This window comes from Sphaerodactylus townsendi, linkage group LG06 (assembly GCF_021028975.2).
Source record: "Sphaerodactylus townsendi isolate TG3544 linkage group LG06, MPM_Stown_v2.3, whole genome shotgun sequence".
NCBI lineage: Eukaryota > Metazoa > Chordata > Lepidosauria > Squamata > Sphaerodactylidae > Sphaerodactylus > Sphaerodactylus townsendi.
Window position 1 is genome coordinate 56,584,157 of NC_059430.1, and position 16,843 is coordinate 56,600,999.

Sequence of the window (16,843 nt, forward strand, 5' to 3'; positions counted from 1 at the left end):
TGGGGTGGGGAGTTAAAGCTGTCTCATAAACCCTCTCAAAGGACCTGATCTGTCCCCAGGGCTGCATGCTTGAAACCCCCGGGGTTAAGGCAAATTAGAGAGTTGCTTGGATTAAACAGTGCTAAATCCTTTTGATCATCAGAGCCCATTTTGTTGACACTCTCCCCCCTCCCCCATGGTTCTGTGATGGTTTTCATCCTTGTGATGCTAAAGCATTTCCTCTATCTTGCCAACTGACAGAACAGAGGTTTCCTAGCAGCAGGTGGGGATGGCTTTCATGGCTTTCGTAGCCGGTAGTCAAGGGCGCTGGAATGGCTACCTGAAGATGGGAGGGAAAAGAGCTCACAACAAGTAGTTCTTAGCTTCACACAGACGCGCACAGATCGGCTGACTAGGACTCTGGCAGAAGCCGCTAAGGAAACAGCACTTGCTCTGTGAAGAAGAGCCTCCTAAGGTACTGAGGATGGAATGTGATGATGGGGAGGGGTATGGATGAAACACAATCACAGTGATGTGTTTGTGGTTCCATCTGTTATTTTTATCTATGCTTGGACCTACAGGAAGAATCCTGTGAGGGTAGAATGTAGAAAACTGCTAAGACTATAAGATAAGAGATCCTGTAGGGTGTGCCTGCTGCTTGATTTGATGGGGAGGAAAGGGGGGGGGGCTGGGTGTTTTTATTACTAGCCAAACCCTTGCCTTTTGTAGGTTTCTCATATAGCAAATGGCCAAATGGCACATTTCTTAATTCCTAATTTCAGTTCCGACAACTTGACTGAACAAATCCGGAAAGAATGGATAAGAGCAGGGCTTAGCGAAGGTGACTATTTATCTAGTAGAGGCAGTGTTATTTTGGGTTTAGCCTTGGAGTGGGGGGTGGGCATTCAGAGGAAGAGTTCAGATCATCACAAGCAGGGGTGGGGTGAGAGAGAAGATGTGAGAAAACAGAAGGAAAAGGAAGATGTCATATGATGATAGGCGAGGCAAAGACTGCCTTGAAGAAGGAGCGTGGCTGAAGGGGATGCTCTGTATCAAGGGGAAAAAACTAGAAGGATCCAACGGTTTGTTTCCAGGGTCGTTTGTAAAAGCAACTTTGTGATCCCTGAGAAGAAGCCGCGCGTTTGCCACTGAGCCTGAGGAACTTCAGGAGAGGACAGACAGGGAACTCAAGGGATCCGATATTAGCAGGTGACCGTCAATAGTAGAGGTCAGTATTATTCACGGAGAAGGGTGGATATAGACTGGGAGAAGGAGGGGAGAAAGGCAGGCTGCATAATCGGAGAGTAAGGAGAAACGAACGAGCAAGAATGGGGGGGGGGGGGCTGGAACGAGATGCTAATGAATGCATGGAGATTGGAGGGAGCCCCTCCCTCGACTGGGGAAAAGCGCCCGTGATGCCCGAGCATGTGTCTTCTCGGAAGGGCTTCGTCCCTCTTCCCGTTGGACGCGCTGGGTGCTCCCTGCAACATCATGGTAGGCTATTTCATTCCGGTATCTTCCTTCATGGGATGGGGGATGTCACGCGGCTGCAGCCCCCTCCCCTTCCCTCCCGCTTCCTTGATACGCGAGCTCTTCCTTCCAGCAAGCCGGCCTAAAAATAACAACAGGTCTGTCGCTTGTTGTGTCTTTCCTTCTTCTCGCCTGCAGTCATGTCTGAGCCACAGGGATGGGGAAGCTCGAGGATAACGAGAGGGTGATCCTCAACGTCGGCGGCACCAGGCACGAAACCTATCGAAGCACCCTCAAGACTCTGCCGGGCACCCGCCTGGCTCTGCTCGCCTGCCAGTCCCAAGGCGAGTCCCCTGGCGGCGGAGAAGACCTGCCACTGCCGCTGCCGGCTCCCCTGCCGCTACTGCCCGCCCCTAACCCGGGCCCTGGCGCAGCCAATCCTGGAGGAGGCTTCCCGGACGGAGCGGGCGGAAGCAGCTGCGGCAATGGCGCCGCCGCTCCGAGTGGCGGGAACGGCGCGTGCTGCGAGTTCTTCTTCGACCGCCACCCGGGAGTCTTCGCCTACGTCCTCAACTACTACCGCACGGGCAAGTTGCACTGCCCCGCCGATGTGTGCGGGCCGCTCTTCGAGGAGGAGTTGGCCTTCTGGGGCATCGACGAGACCGACGTGGAGCCCTGCTGCTGGATGACCTACAGGCAACACCGCGACGCCGAGGAGGCGCTCGACATCTTCGAGGCGCCCGATCTCATCACCGGCGAGCCGCCGGGCGACCCAGACGACGACGACCTCGCCGCCAAGCGCCTGGGCTTCGAGGACATGGGCGCCGTGGGGGCCTCCTCGTCGTCCTCCGCCAATGGCTCTCCCCTCGACGGTCACGGTGGGCGCTGGAAGAGATTGCAGCCGCGCATGTGGGCGCTCTTCGAGGACCCCTACTCTTCCCGCGCCGCCAGGGTAAGATGGGGGAGAGCCCGGGTCTCTCTTGATCTGTGTGCAGATCGAAAAAGACGGGGCTGCTGTGGCAGGAAGGGTGGAAAAGGTCAGCTTTTCTTCGTTGAGTGCAATGTACATACCGCTTTTCCCCATCAAGGTAACCACCGTGGTTTACAATTGAACACTTGGAAAGATCTCAGGTATAGTTGCCTTTTGGTTGTACTTCCTGGGTTGTTTCCCTTGTCTTCCTCTCTGATAGAGGGAGGACTTGGAAGTATCTCCAGGGACTGTCTGGGTTGGTTTCCCTCCGGCTATTGGTTCTTCATAATAGCCATGTGAAATAAGAATAAATTATTTCTTTATGAATGAACCATGCTTGTGAGACTGGCTTCTACAATAGAGGTAAATCAGTTCATGGATAAAGTGCTTACCTGTGAATTTGTTCTATGTCAGCTTGTCATATTCTGAAGCACTTACCATGTGTTCTGGCTTGATTTAAACGTAGCGCTGGCTAAGGCAAAAGCAGTCTCCCATAGGGCATCGTGATTGTGCAGTGTCTGTGACCCACATGATATAAGAAAGTCTTATGGAAGGCACCTTTAGTTTGAATCAAACCTATATTGCCAGCAATTGGCCTGTGGATGGCATGTATATGCTATTTGTGGATTGGTCAGGATGTCTTGAGAAATGTATTAGAATACGCTAGGGGTAAAATGTTTACCCGTTTTAGTGCTTCACATGTTTCAACTCTCATTTGCTGATGATCAAGTGATGCTGTGTGGCTGCCATGAAGTATGAACCCAAGGCTTTCATTCAAGCCCAGCTTGCTATTCACCCCATTAAAATTCCTCAGTGGTTCTCTTGAATAAAACATTAGAAGGCTCTTATTCCAGGTGATTGACTCGGTAAGTGTGGAGATCAGAAGGTGGCTCCCTTACACAAAAGAACTATTCTAACCAAATCCCAGTGATTGTGAGACTGTCCCTAACCTCCTTCTTTTCATGAATCTCTAGATTTAGTGCTAACTCTCATGGACGTTATCTTTGGAAAAAAATCATAAAAAGTTTATACCACTTGGATGGTTCCAAATGGTGGCTAAACGTGGTCTTTATGGTATATGGCGCTGTCTGTTGTCCAACTTAAAGGTAGCACAACTCTGAAAAGCAGTTGTGTAGATGTATATAAAACCATGGACATCAGCATGTAAGCTCGTGTGTAAAACCAACCTGCGATTTTTTTTGATCGAAACAGTTACATGGATGAAGTTGGGCACTTCAGCACGCAAGAAACATGGAAAAAAGTTCTATGAAAAAACTGGTATCTGTAAGGCTACATTTTTGTTTAAAGCAAAAAACTGGTAATGTACATTGTACATTGTGTAGGTTATATAGGTTGCCTTGGTTCTTGTTTGCTGTGTGGATCAGCAGAGATCAGTGCAAAATGAAGAACAATATGTATCTGATCAGCAAAGAACTGGAGATTTTGAAGCCATGCTGCTAACGACCAAATACAAGAGTCATCAGAATGTGCCCTGAGAGCAACCTTGGTACACTGCTGGGTTTTCCCAAGGCCTGTATCATACTTTGTCATCTTCAATTTATTCATGCTCCAACAGGTGTCTTTCTATTTCTGTTTTGTAGATAGGCAACTGAGACTGATACGCAGTGAGAGCCTTGTCCATGCTGAGCTGGGATTTTTACAGAAGAATACATACTTTTGTTCTTCATTGTCCATTTGTGATATTTCTCTGTATGTATAAGGGCCAAACAACATGCTACCTGCATCCATTAATATATTTTATTTTGTTGTCTCTGTTTGGATTTTTGTTTGGTACCTGCAGCAGGAATAATTGAAGGTGACCCAAGTCTAATGTAGTAAGTGTGACAGAAGACTGATCTTGATTTTTCTCTTATCCTTTGAATAGTTATTGATTCCTCAAGGTGATTTGTGATAGACTTTTGGATGGAATATAAAATCAAAGATTCATGGCATTATATTGTATTATTCTGATGGGACTATTTTACTTATTTTATTATTCTTTATGTGACATTTGCTTTAGACTTACATTGAAGTGTCTGATAACAGTAATTATCCATCTGTGTGTATATATCCTTTGATCTTCTTTGCTTTGATGCAGCTGCAGTCCAGGTAAGAAATATATGGGTGTTTTGGGGATTAGGAAGCAGAAGGTAAAAACACCTCTTCTTTCATAATCTGCTGAAGTACATGGGAAGTGCCCATCAGCAGCATTTGGATGACAGGTGGCACTGGTATGGCTACTTGCCATATTGTCTAGTAGACTACTGTCGGGTCAGAATGCATTGTTCTCAGTCATCAGTATTATTTATTTATTTTATATAAAACATTTTTATGCTGCCATCTAATCAAGGTCATCAAGACAGCACACATAAAAGCAATACAGTATTTCAACTATTAAAAACATTGACTATTATAAAATAAATCAATAAAAACACATAAGATGCTTACAGAAATTCCATAATTGATTCATGTTGTAACTGGGTAACTTTATTTATGGATATATCTAATTTTTGAATTCTCTGGTTTTTCAAACTTACAGAATAATTTATGATTTTTTAAATGTGTTGTTAAATATGCACATACCATTGTGGAAAGTATACTGAGTGTAGATAGCACCTCAGAAACAAAAAATGTGAAGATTTAAACACTTCTCAGTATTTGGTCATCAGACAGGCTGCATGATGTTTCAGGATATCTACTTATCAAACAATACTGTAGCAACAGGAATCTCACTGTCTCCTGTCTGGATTTAACGTTGGCCGAGAGCCCCCCTCCTCTCCTTAGTTTTCCAATGCCAGTGATGGGACCTTTGCAGAAATATTAAGAAGCAGATGCACAATCCTCTACTCTGTCTGTTGCCTCAAGGCAAGAGACTTACAGATGTGGTTTGCCATTGGCTTCCTCTGCATAGTGACCCTGATATTTCTTTGTCATCTCTCATCCAATTACTAACTAGGGCTCACCCTGCTTTGTTTCTAAGATCTGATGAGATCAGGCTAGCCTAGGCCATTCAGGTCAGGGCCAAAACATGGTGTATGTTGGTGCTGTTGCCTCTTTCCTAAATCGGCTGTTCCATAATCCAAGTTGGAATGGGGAAAAAATGTGCGAAAGCTGAAATCATATGTTCCTGGCCAGTTGTGATCAAGAGCTAACAGAGAAACAGAAGATAGGAAACTTCACGATCATCTTTCTCTCTCTTTCTTGTGCAAACACACACACCCTTTCCATCAAATCAGTTGTGTACATTCTTCAGCTACAAGTTGCCATGACTCTTTAAACAATTGACAGCACAAAGTGGATGGTGTACAATTGGACTACAAATGCCTCAGCAGTGTAAGATTTGTCATTGGTTTGTTTGCCATGTACACTCCACTACCATGCTCCTGTGCAATAATTATACTTAGGTTTTGAAAACTAGAATGGGCCTGAAAATCTGTTGCAATATTCTAAAGCAGTGATAGCGAACCTTTTCGAGACCGAGTGCCCAAATTGCAACCCAAAACCCACTTAGTTATCGCAAAGTGCCAACATGGCAATGTAACATGAATACTGAGGTTTTAGTTTACAAAAACCGGTTGGCTCCAAAGCGTGCGTTTCTCGGGAGTAAGCTTGGTGGTAGTCGGTGGCTTTGCTTTGAAGCAACCATGCAACTCTTCCAACAGGTGAATCACAACCCTAGGAGGGTTTACTCAGAAGCAAGCCGCATTGTCAGCAACCAAGCTTACTCCCAGGTAAAGGATCATGTTTTAGTTCTTCGCATGAAAATCAGTGAGGTTTAACAGCGCTTAACAGAGTTACCTACACTGCTTCCCCAAAACTAGGTCTTAGGTTTAATGCTAATAATCAAGCCCAGTGGCTCAAGCCAGCCTAGATGGGGGGTGGGGGGGGGCTCTGTTTGCGAGTGCCCACAGAGAGGGCTCTGAGTGCCACCTCTGGCACCCGTGCCATAGGTTCGCCATCACTGTTCTAAAGCGTTTTAGGATCTTTACAAAAGAAGATGAAGAATTGTTTTCTTCTACTCCAGAGGGCAAGTTTTCATCTAATGGACAAGTTACGAGATGGTAACATGAATCTCCTCCATTGGTTGCGCTACCTCCTGTTCCACAGCCATTATGCTGCTTTCATTCCTCCGGATCTCCCCAGGCTTCAGAATAGAAAGGGATGGAAAGGGTTGAGTCACCAAGTCTGCCCTCTGTTTCCTGGAGTAGTCCCTTGTCCTGGAAGTACAATTCTCCTTCTCTCCTCCCTGGTCTGGTTGTGGAGCTGCCATTTATGATTTTACCTTACCCTGCCAGTCATCCCCATCCCCACCCCCTGGCTCCATAGCCTGAGTCATTACATTGCTCAAGGGTTGGAGCACTTGCTTCCAGTCTCCTGTCCCATCCTTGCTGACCCTCCCCCTTTCTTTCACTGGCTAGTTCCTAGGAGGCCTTAGGCTCTTCCTTCCTTCCTTCCTTCCTTCCTTCCTTCCTTCCTTCCTTCCTTCCTTCCTTCCTTCCTTCCTTCCTTCCTTCCTTCCTTCCTTCCTTCCTTCCTTCCTTCCTTCCTTCCTTCCTTCCTTCCTTCCTTCCTTCCTTCCTTCCTTCCTTCCTTCCTTCCTTCCTCCCTTCCTCCCTTCCTCCCTCCCTCCCTCCCTCCCTCCCTCCCTCCCTCCCTCCCTCCCTCCCTCCCTCCCTCCCTCCCTCCCTGGTTCTTGCATGACTGGGCCCCTCTTGTGCTCCTAGGCTGTCACAGTTGGGTCTCTGCCGGTTGCCTCTGTGCTCGCTAGCTGGCCTGACAGGCCTTTGAAGGTCACTGTTCCCTGGCTGGGTCTTTGTTGCCCTGGCACCAGAGGAAAATATTATTAACTGGTATTCAAAGCTCTGGGACCCAGGAGGGAGGTGTCTGGCTGTTGTGGTTACCTGCTGCCGAGGGTCAAACCCTGGGAGTTCTGATTCAGCCAATGTTGGCTTCCTAAGGAAAAAGGGAAGTGGGTGTGTTTCTCTTGGTTCCTGCATCATTAGCGAAGTCACTGACTTTGTTGCAGATGCCTTGGCTGAAGATGGGCCAGGGCTGGGTCCAACCAGGTAGATTTTGGGTGCAGATTAAGAGGAACTTAGTCTCTTTCTTGAGATCTTCAGCCAAAATCTTTCAGGGATATGTCAACTATGGTCATTCCCCTAAAAGCATTATCTGGTCCATGTTTTCATCACATGCAAATTAGATTATGTGCTTTATGTGGGGCTTCCTTTAAAAACAGGCTGGATACTTTAGCTAGTCTAGAAAGTGGCAATCAAGCTGTTGTCAGGTGCTGGATACAGGTTTCCTATCACTGCTGTGTTAAAATTTATTCACTGGTTGCACTTTGGTTTCCGGGCAAAATTCAAATTGCTGGTTAATAGTAGCTTGGGGCTGGAGGACTTACAGTGCTACTGACCCTACACTGGGCATTCCATCAGTGATGATCCTTTTCTCAAGCTCTGCTGTCTGTTCCCTGACCTTCAGAGGGGAGAAAGGTTGTGACCACCGGGGGGGGGTGGGGGTGCTTTTTGCAATGCTGCTTTGTGCTGCTGTTGTGCCCATGGATCTCTTCTATGCTGTTGTTTTTGTTGTATTTTAGTTTGTGATGTGAGTTGAACACATCTCTGGAGAGGCGGCACATGAAGTTTCCACATAAAAACCTTTTTTGGGAGCTGGTTTTTGAGTGAAGTATGATAAAATAAGATAAATATGAAACTCAGTATGCAACAGAAAATTGATATGATATATTTTACACTGTACACATATGTTTGCATATATGTGGAAATATACACACATACAATTAATTAATTTATTATGGGATGCTAAACCTCTCTCAGTTTTAAGAAATTTGTATTAGATTGTCGATTCACTATCAGTGGTACTGGTGAAATCAACTCTTGTGTGTGATAAGACATTTTGTTTCAAAGGGCTTGTCTATTTTCCCATGGTTAGCAAAACCACTGCTATTTTTAAATATAATACAAGTCTTAGCAAAGCCCTTTTAAATAAAAGTGTAATTTTTATATGTTGGCACATTTGAAGTCTGAAATTGTCATTGACTGCCTTCCAGTAACTGCATTGCAAGTCTGAGCTCTGAGGATATGAAGACAGGTGCATACATCCTTTCCTCATAACATTTTGATTTGTTGCCTGAATATGCGTGTAGGTTACAGAATGGGAGAAAACAGAGCTGTATCATAACCCTACAGTTGGTTCAACTGAATCATGACCTGGCCGAGTGTGTTCTCAGAAATTAATAATATGGATATTTTTGTGACAAAAATTGTTATGAATATGCCCTAAGAAAATAAACAAGGAACTTATCTTTGCCATTATGGTAAGAGTAGCTTGCTTTACTTGCTTAGAATATGCTATCAACCTCTAGCCATGATACAGTATTTGGAAATGATTGTTTATAGGACAATAAGAGGAAGAGAAACATTGACAACAATAATGGTAATGTATCACTTATGCTATTTTTAAATTCTCTGTTTGCCTATGTTTTCCAGGGGTAAACTGAATAATTTTTCTGAGGGTTGCATCAGCATTCTGTCTATCAGAATGCTGGTGCACTAGTTGGAGAAAATAGCAGATACAGAGTTGGCTGTCACCTGTTGCTTAATAAGTTATGAATACAAGAAAAATTGACTCAGTCATTCTAATACTTGGTGTTTGAGTTGATGTGTGGAAAAGGTAGGATAAGAGATTTTTCTGCCCAGCATTTTTTTTTCCTCTAGAGCTGCTCTGTCTACTTCTCTTCTTGTTTCCATGGAAACAGGTCAGCTTCTGGCTTTTTGTTTTCATTGAAAACATTTTTACTGTTGTTTATTAATCTTAAAATAATTGTGTCTGTTGTTTTGATACCAGCATCATACAGATAATCTATGCTGTCATTTCAGATAATGGTTATATGTGAACATATGTGTGCATATCCAAATTCAGCTACAGTGGATTAATCCAAAGAAACACCTCAAAGTCATGATTCAGTCATAATTTGCATTAATATAGCTGGGAGCAGAATGACTGTGAATTGTAATGCTCACATATGCAACTCCTGATAAACAGTGTGGGCTTCCTTTTCATTTGAATAGCCTTGTAGACAACATCATGCCTCATCTCCATGTATAATTTGCAGTCTCACATTGGAACTGCGCAAGTGCAGGCCAGCCAAGGAAAAGATTTCCAGTGCTTTGTAGCAGACTAGGAGCACCCCTTCTTCTGGCGCTTTCCCGCCAAAACGCTCATGTGACTAGTGATGCTACTTTTTTCTGCTGCAAAGAGAGGATCTCCATTGCTACTCAGTGTTTTTCCTCACCTCATTCTTGAGGCAGAGGAGACTTGTTTCTCTCATCGTCATTCCAGTGAAGAATATACAGTGGTACCTCGGAAATCGACGCCTTCAGTGATCGCCGATTTTGGAGATTGCTGATCGCCAGTCACCGACTTCCGCACTCGGAAGTTGTCGGAAGCTTCGGTTTCTGTCGGCTTCCGAGGCTACGCAAACGGTGTTGCACATACGCAAACGGTGTTGTGTATGCGCAAACGGCGTACCTCAGAGTATGCCGTTTTCTAAGTTCGCCGGCTGTTGCTGGACGGATTACCGGTGAACACCAAGGTTCCACTGTACTACGGTTAAAGAAAAAATGTTTCTGGATCTCTACTTTGTTGTACGGCTCAAGAGATCCTCAGGATTGTGCAAACTGTGGCTTTAAAATGACACTGATAAATTCCCATTCTCTGAGCCTTATCTGCATGGGAGATCACACAAGCAGAGCGGTCCGCTCTTTCTGTCATCAGTCTGCTCCTGAAGGAATGCTTAGATAGAGCTGGTCTCCAGAGAGCTGTTTATCAAAGGCGGTCGGCTGCATGCTGGCCTGAATGAAGGAATCTTCCCCCTGTGATGAGAGGTGATATGAATGAACCTTGGATTCACTGGCTCTGAATAAAGACCCATTAGTGGGGGGACACTGGGAATTGTGGCCTGACAGAGCCTCCGATTCAGAATGGCTCTTCCTAAGGCTTTGGCTGCAGCCTTCCTGCCTGAAAGACAATATATGTGAGAAGGGCTGTCTGATGGTGCCTTTCCACTATTTAATTGTTTTCTCTGTCTCTTTATTTTTTAGGCTACCACCAGGAATAACATCCCCAAAACTATTTTATTCCCCCTTTTATTTTATTCTTTTCTTGGTAGGGTGCATGAGATGTAAGGCAAACGGATAGCATTTGTGGTACTAAGGAAAATCAGGTGGGAGTGCCAATATTTCATTGAACCAAAATAAGATTTTATTTATAACTAGTAGGTAACTTCAAGGTTCCAAACAAATTATTTACAAAAATTAAAATAAAATCTGAGGCACCAACTACTTTAAATAACTTCCAGTCAACATAGCCATTTTGACCCTTTTCACTCTTACAGTGAAACTTCGTCACTCTTTGTCACACTCATACATCTTCTGTCCTTTTCTGACAGACTCCAGTTCTTCCTCAGAGAGAATTCTGACACACTAACTTTGTCAATTTCTGTATTCCTCACAGATTAATACATTTCACAACTAACTTCAATTTTTCCCTCTCTCCTTGTAAAAACCGCAGCCAAAATTCTTCTCACACAACTTCACCCCCTTCACACACAGAGATCTCTCTCACTCTAGCACAGGGGTCGGGAACCCGCGGCTCGCGAGCCGCAAACGGCTCCTGACTACTTGCAGTGCGGCTCCCGGCATGGTTGCCCCTTCCTGGGGCCTCGCATTAGCTCACAAGTCTTGTCTCGCACTGTTTACATCTCTACTCGGCTCCCCCCCTCCTCTCCTCTGTGCTGGAAGGACGTTTTGCCTCCCCTCTCTCCCCTCCCCTCCTCTGTGCCGGAAGAACGTTTTGCGCGCGCTTTACTTGCCGGAAGAATGCTGAACCTTTTGCACGTGCATTATTGCACCGCTCGCCCACCCCGTGCCCTCCCCACATCGGGCCATGGTCATTCACGTGCAGCCCTCCTGTGAGATGAGAGGGAGAGAAGCACAGGACAGAAGCGAACAAGAGAGAGAGAAAAGCAGAGGTGGCGAATGGGCGAGAGAGAGAGAAACAGAGGAAAGAAAACGAACAAGACAAGAGAGAGAGAAGCAGAGGCGAGAGAATGGAGCAAGAGAAGAGAGAGAAGCATAGGAAGAGAAGAGCAGAAGCAAGAGAGAAGCAAGAGAGAGAGAGAGAGAAGCAGACGTGAGAGAATACAGCAAGAGAGAGAGAGAGAGAAGCAGACGTGAGAGAATAGAGCAAGAGAGAGAGAGAAGCAGAGAAAAGAAAACGGAGCAAGAGAGAGAGAGAGAGAAGCAGAGAAAAGAAAACGGAGCAAGAGAGAGAGAGAGAAGCAGACGTGAGAGAATACAGCAAGAGAGAGAGAGAGAAGCAGAGGTGAGAGAATAGAGCAAGAGAGAGAGAAGCAGAGGTGAGAGAATGGAGCAAGAGAGAGAGAGAGAGAAGGGGAGGAGACGGGGAAGAGTCTCAGAGGAAAGAACAACCCCCGACAAGCCAGGGACCCTAGCCTGGCTGGGAGTGGGGGGAAAAGGGAGTGAAGAGCGTGGTGGGTTAGGACAAGGAGCCTGCCTAGCTCCAACCTGTGGCTAAGGGCTTTAAAGAAGGCTAGGCCCCCTACTACCAGGGCCTCAGATGAGGAGACCAACACCCTGGAAAGGGATGGAGGGAAGGTGCAAGCCCCCACACAGCACCCCGGGGTGGCAACACGTCACACCTGGAAAGACACTTTGTGTGGGGCTGGTTTCCCTGCTTGTTTTGCTGCTAAATTATTTTCGGTGTTAATTAGCTTGAGCTGTTTAACTTGGTGATTTTCCAGAACGGAACACCACAGGAAATATCTGAGTTTAGCCTGGGATCCTGTCTGGGATTTGGGTGGTGGGGATGCCCCAGGGCTGCAAATTAAACTCCAGAGACAGCCAGCAAAGGGGGGAGAGTATTGGAAATCAAGGACAAATTCAAAGGGAAGCAATCTTTTTGGCACATGTGCCACACTTGTGCCTAGCAATTACAGACCAATCTGGAGCAGCAATCAGGAATTGCCACCAAAAGAGACAGGCAGAAAGTGCCCAGCTCACTACAGTACATGGAAGGGTGGGAACCACTCACCTTACCACCCCCCACCCCCCTTAGAAGAAGGATGCCAGGCTGGGGACCAGCCAACCAGAGGAAAGGGAGGGATGGCACCTCTGGCCACACACAGCCAGGTGGAGGAAGGGGAGCTCCAGAGCAGAGTTGAAGAAAAACCTACTAAATATAGTTTTTGATTAAGATACATTATAGCTCACAAACATTGCATCATGGAATAGGGCTTATTAATTTGTGATAAGCATCGCTCCAACATATCTCTGTATTGCTTAAGAAAAGGTTTGTCAGTGAGTTCCAGAGATTTATTCATTCTTACGGGCTCAATTTCATGCCGTCTCAGAAGTGTCTGTAAAAATTATTTAAATCAGTGGTCCCATTCCACAATGTGCCCTCCACGCCTTTCAGGAAAGTAGATGGGGGACGTTGTAAAGGCAGTTTTCAATACAGATGAAGATGATGATTTTGGATTTATACCCCACCTTTCTCTCCTGTAAGGAGACTCAAGGTGGCTTACAAACCCCTTTCCCTTCCTTTTCCCACAACAGACACCTGATGAGGTCAGTGTGGCAGAGAAAGTGCACTGAAATGGCCGCCTTGAATAATGGCAGCCCTTCTGGGTTCTGAGATTTTAACAGGTGTTGCATTTTCAAGTATCTCTTCAGCCATAATGACTAGCATGCGTCCTTTAAAAGCACCCCCCCAAAAAAAAAACCCTGCCCAGAACGGAACAGAATTAGGCAGCCAATGACTTTCCCCATCTCCATTATTATATTCATATTTATAAAATATATTTATTTTGCACGCACTCAGTGCTCAAAAACCATGGGGAGAATGGGTGTGTGTGTGTCTTTCTCTCTCTGTGTGTGCAGCCCATGCATGATGTGAAAGCCACTGCTTTCATAAGCAATACACTATAATTGGTAAAAAACAATATATACAGTGTTATCTTTATTTTAAATGTCAAAAAGTATTTGCGGCTCCATGTGTTTTCTTTTCCGTGGAAACCGGGTCCAAATGGCTCTTTGGCTGTTAAAGGTTCCCTACCCCTGCTCTAGCACATAAAACCCTCTCTCTCTGTCTCCACTCCCTTTTATAACCTTTCTTCCTCCCCCCCCTCAGACAGTCCTCACAAAACCCAATCACAGCTCAGCTGCCTTTTTATGGCCACTCCCTCCCTCTCTCCTATTCAGCACTCAGTTCAAAGCCACACAAACCTACAATCATTTCAATCCAACCTTAAAAACGTTACAAGCTGCCTCCCCAGTGGCAAGCAATAGGGGCATGGGGTGGGTGGGGCTGGAGCCCTTGGTGCTACTTTCTTGAAGGCACATTGCAGGACCAATCCCCTCCCTTCAGAACAGCATCCTGGGCCCAAACTCCCTGGGGTACAGTTGAACACCAGCAAACAGGACTCACTCCACCCCCAGACTCCACATGGAGATAGGGGGTAGGGTGGGCCCGGTTGATGCTGACTTGAGCTTGCCCGGGTCCAGTTTTAGACTGCAGGCTTCTAGCAGAGCCAGTATAAATCTAGAGCCAGTCAGTCCCTGCTGCTCAGTCTGATCCTGGCCTCAGAGACACTTGAATCGACATTTAAACTGTAGGCTGGAAGCCTGTAAATTAAAGATTGACCTGGATGAGCTGAGGTCAGCATCAAATGGGTCTACCTCACCCCCTGATCTCCATGTGTTCAGGGGGGTTGCTGCTGGGGGTGTGTGCAGCATCTGGGGTTAGCCTTGGATGCCATTTTATAAACCTGTACTCCTGTGCCTCCCCCTCTTTTTGTCTTTCCAACAATGGAGAAGTTTGGAGGTGTGGCTGGACACACACTTATTCTGTTGGCTCAGATAAGCTGTCTGATTGAAAGCCTCCTTCCCCCCCCTTCCCTGGCTTCTTTCAGCTTCCAGAGTGTCAACTCCAAGAGCCTATGGGAGGGGTCTTGCAGAGATTGCCTGACTGAAAGCCTGTCTCGCCCTCCTTCATGTGCTGTACCTCCAGAAAATGACACCTGGGACAAGTACTAAAACTGTGTCTCTAGGCCCCCCAAAATTGTGTCCTCTCTCCAAAAGCATGCCTTCCCTTCAAACTGTACCCTTACCTCTCCAAAGCAGCATGCAGGCAGGCAGGAGAGCAAGGCGGCAGGTGGGAGAACGAGGTGGCAAGTGGGAGAACTATGCGGCAGGTAAGAGAGCGAGGTGGCGGGAGAGTGAGGCGGCAGGAGGGACAGCAAGGCAGGGAGGGAGGGGGTTGATGGCCAAGTGTGTCCCCCCACATGATCGAGGTGAATGGTGCCTGGGTTGCAAGACACACACACACACACCCCATCAAGGTATGCCTGTGCCTCCTTCTGTCTGTTTGGAGAACAGAAACCTGGGGGTTGAGAACTGACGAATCCTCTTTTAAAGGCTTAGCTATGTCTGAGTGAAAGATTATTTTCCTGGCTGCCCTCAAGGCTTGGGTTGACAGAGCCTTGCAATTCTCAGTGGCTCTTTGTAAAAAGTGTTATTTATCTGGAAGGTTTTGTGTTTTTTAGTTAGGCTTATTTGGCCCTTTTCAGCCCCTGTAGTTTTTGGAGAATTGCTGAAGTAAATGGAGTTTCCTGTTTTTGTGTTCTGAGCAGAGACGTGGGGGGGAAATGGTGCCTGGGGCCACTGAAGGAGCAGCCTGGTGGGGCCGGGCCGACGGGCACCAGGTGGCGGCCCAGCCACACTGCTCCTTTGGCCAGCAGAGGGGTGCCTGGCGAGGCGGGACCTAGGGTAGGGGTATGGGGGGTGATTCTCCACCCCTCATTGTGACCACCTGGCTTGCGCCCGGGGCCATGTGTCCCCACGTGTCCCCGTGAGTGCTCCACCTCTGGTTCTGAGACAACAAGCAGGCTTAAGACCTGCTGAGCTTCATTGGACCACTCAACATAGTAGTCTCGGTTTACTACATACTTAATACGTTCAATGCTGATACTTTTTCAAACATAGGCAAGGGTTGCTGTTGCCTTCTCAACTGACCATCAAGAATGCTTTTGGGAGGTAAGCCTGAGCAGTTTGCCTCTCAGTTCCATGCCTCTCAGTTCCATGGCAGCCTTTATAATAGTTAATGATGCTTTGGCCCTCCTTAGCAAATAGCGTTTTCAATATCCATAATAAACCTGCACCTCTAAGCCCAATCCTTTTTTAGGCATTTTTCCCCTATCAGTTTTGAGTATGCCCACACTCCCTTCTTCCTTCCAGGGAATGGCACTGACTCTCCCTAGAGTTCTCAATCTTATTGCTGCTTCTGGGAAAGAGTTCTTGTTTCAGCTGGGTTCAAACTGCCTCTAGAGTCACTCTTATATGACACCATTTGTGGTGAAGGCCGCTTTGGTTTACTGGTTAGGGTGTTAGGCTAGGATCTGTGAGGAAGGTTCAAATGCCATTCTGTCTGAAAACTTTCTTGTGATCTTCTGTGCATTGCATTCTCTCAATCTGACCTGCCTCACAAGATTCTAGTGAAGATGGAATGGACAAGTGAAAAATGTTATAAGCCACTTTGAGTCCCTATTGAGTAGAATGTGGTACAGATAAACTCCATACCCATCTTTTTAATGGACATCTTATGTTTGTACTCAAGACTGGTGTCCCATGTGACAAAGCTTTTGACACACAAACTTTAATGATTTCCTAATGATAGAGCATCTAACATACTACTTCAGGAAATATATGCTTGATTCCACTGGGCATCTCTATTGCTGTTGATGGCCTGCAGGTTAAACAGCACTTCATTTCTAATTCAGTGGTAACCTGTTAGCTTGGGTGGAAAGTGGAATTTCTCTGCTGTGCTTTCCTTTTAACGTGTGAATTAAAATATCAGTATGGCCCTTTTACTGTTCCCTTTGAAGGGAGTTTGATACGTGCCTCACAGCATGTGCTGGTGGTGTGCATGGCAGATGTGTTCCTTTAATCTGGGTCAGTCTTTTTACCTTGCCCAAGTCCAAGTTAGGAATTAGTGTAGAGAAGAAAGAAAAGAAACTGGTTGTTATGGTAGCTCCACAGAGAGGCTATGAATTCTTTAGTCTATTGGACAACACTCCATCAGAAGTAACAGACTTTGCTGCTTTCAAATAATGTGGTTTCTCAGGGTTGTGCACATGTTTTTCCCCCTGTGCCAGATGTCTTGGTAACTTTTACTGAAAAAAGTCTCTGGTAATTGGATTTGTCAAAAATCCTTTAAATTCATTCATCAATCCTTTATATTGATGCGCTCTACAAAAGACTGTACAAATATTGTGGTCCGCTATGTTGTTCACCATGCATAGATTTCCTACAGTTCTTTGCACAC

At 46.1% G+C, this 16,843-nt stretch overlaps 1 protein-coding gene across 10 annotated transcripts in view; it reads left to right on the plus strand.

Annotated features, from left to right (window-relative positions):
• The first annotated feature begins 218 nt into the window (after positions 1 to 218).
• KCNC2 (potassium voltage-gated channel subfamily C member 2) overlaps positions 219 to 16,843 on the plus strand; it is a 107,245-nt gene continuing 90,620 nt past the window's right edge. For 2 of the 10 annotated variants that reach the window (XR_007244783.1, XR_007244782.1), the window contains exons 1-2: positions 869 to 1,473; positions 1,648 to 2,401. Coding sequence is in view for 3 of the 10 variants with exons in the window: in XM_048499833.1 (XP_048355790.1) it covers positions 1,667 to 2,401 (735 nt within the window). In the remaining 7 variants the exon portion in view is untranslated. Of the gene's footprint in view, positions 455 to 862; positions 1,474 to 1,647; positions 2,402 to 16,843 lie in introns of those variants that run through there. The other 8 variants (XR_007244780.1, XR_007244778.1, XM_048499833.1 and 5 more) reach the window with 8 other exon arrangements.